We start from the raw sequence: 1,007 nt of genomic DNA on the forward strand, positions 1-1,007 counted from the left end.
GGTGGCCGCCAGATGCTGCGATCGATCTCCTTCTTCTATACCTGCGTTCAGGTAGACGTGCACCAGCCCTGCACAGCGCGGACAACCTGTACAGACTGAGCACCAACTGGCCAGTTGGAAACTCCCAAGGCTTCCTTCCCTTTGGCTTCTCCAACCCAGGGAAGACTTGACCGCTCTAGAATCCGCTCCACTTCTTCCCTCCTCACCCTAAAAGTACAACTTCTTCTCCAGAGAATAACTTTTTTCCCAGAGCACCCATTTTTCTTTTTCCCCCCCGTCTCATCCCCGAGGGACTCCCAGGGGGAGGAGGAGGGCTTAAAGAGAAGAGGTCGCCCGGGGGCGCCCGCCGCTGGCCCGCCGCCACTAGGCCAGAGCCACGCCGCACTTACCCCCAAACTACATAGTTGGTCTTCACATTCTTGGGCCAGGAGAACTCCCCGAAGATCACTTCATCCCCCTTGACCACGATCTCCTTCTTCTGGATGTTGTACTGTCGCAGGACGCTGAGCACGTCCGCCATCTTCGCCCCCTTCGCTGCCGCCGCCGCCGCCGCGGGCCCCGGTCACCGCCGTCGCCGCCGCGCCAGCCGCCTCCTCTCCCCGTCGCCTCGCCCTCTTCCCCCGCCGCCGCCGCCGCCGCCGCCGCGAACCAACAGCCGCCAACACGAACAGCCGTCCGCGTCTACGACAGCAGCACGGGCAGAAGCCACCCAGGCCGCCGAGGACCCCGCGCTATATAAGGCGAGGCCCCGCCGCGGGCTGCCCGCGGAGAACGCCTGACTGACCCACGCTCCGCCAGGGCTTCGGGCCGCCGCCAGGGGGCGCCGCGGCCGCCCGAGCGGACGCGCCTCCCAGGCGCCCGTGGGGCACGCTGCGCCGCCGCCGCCGCCGACTCCGGGGAAAACCGGGAGCCGGCCTCGGCGCTCCCGGTGTACGGCGCCTTGGCGGGATCGGGGCCCCGCGCGGGCTCCGAGGCTCGCAGCGGGGCGAGCGACAGGTGCGCGCGCA

The 1,007-nt window shown here is 68.3% G+C and overlaps 1 protein-coding gene across 1 annotated transcript in view; it reads right to left on the reverse strand.

The window, feature by feature from the left end:
- Cdc73 (cell division cycle 73) overlaps positions 1 to 711 on the reverse strand; it is a 102,104-nt gene extending 101,393 nt beyond the window's left edge. The window contains exon 1 of the mRNA XM_031384296.1: positions 390 to 711. Within this exon, the coding sequence (XP_031240156.1) occupies positions 390 to 520 (131 nt within the window). The 5' untranslated portion in view covers positions 521 to 711. The remainder of the gene's footprint in view (positions 1 to 389) is intronic.
- Positions 712 to 1,007: the final 296 nt, after the last annotated feature.

The sequence above is a fragment of the Mastomys coucha genome, unplaced genomic scaffold, assembly GCF_008632895.1.
Source record: "Mastomys coucha isolate ucsf_1 unplaced genomic scaffold, UCSF_Mcou_1 pScaffold1, whole genome shotgun sequence".
In the NCBI taxonomy this organism is placed as follows: domain Eukaryota; kingdom Metazoa; phylum Chordata; class Mammalia; order Rodentia; family Muridae; genus Mastomys; species Mastomys coucha.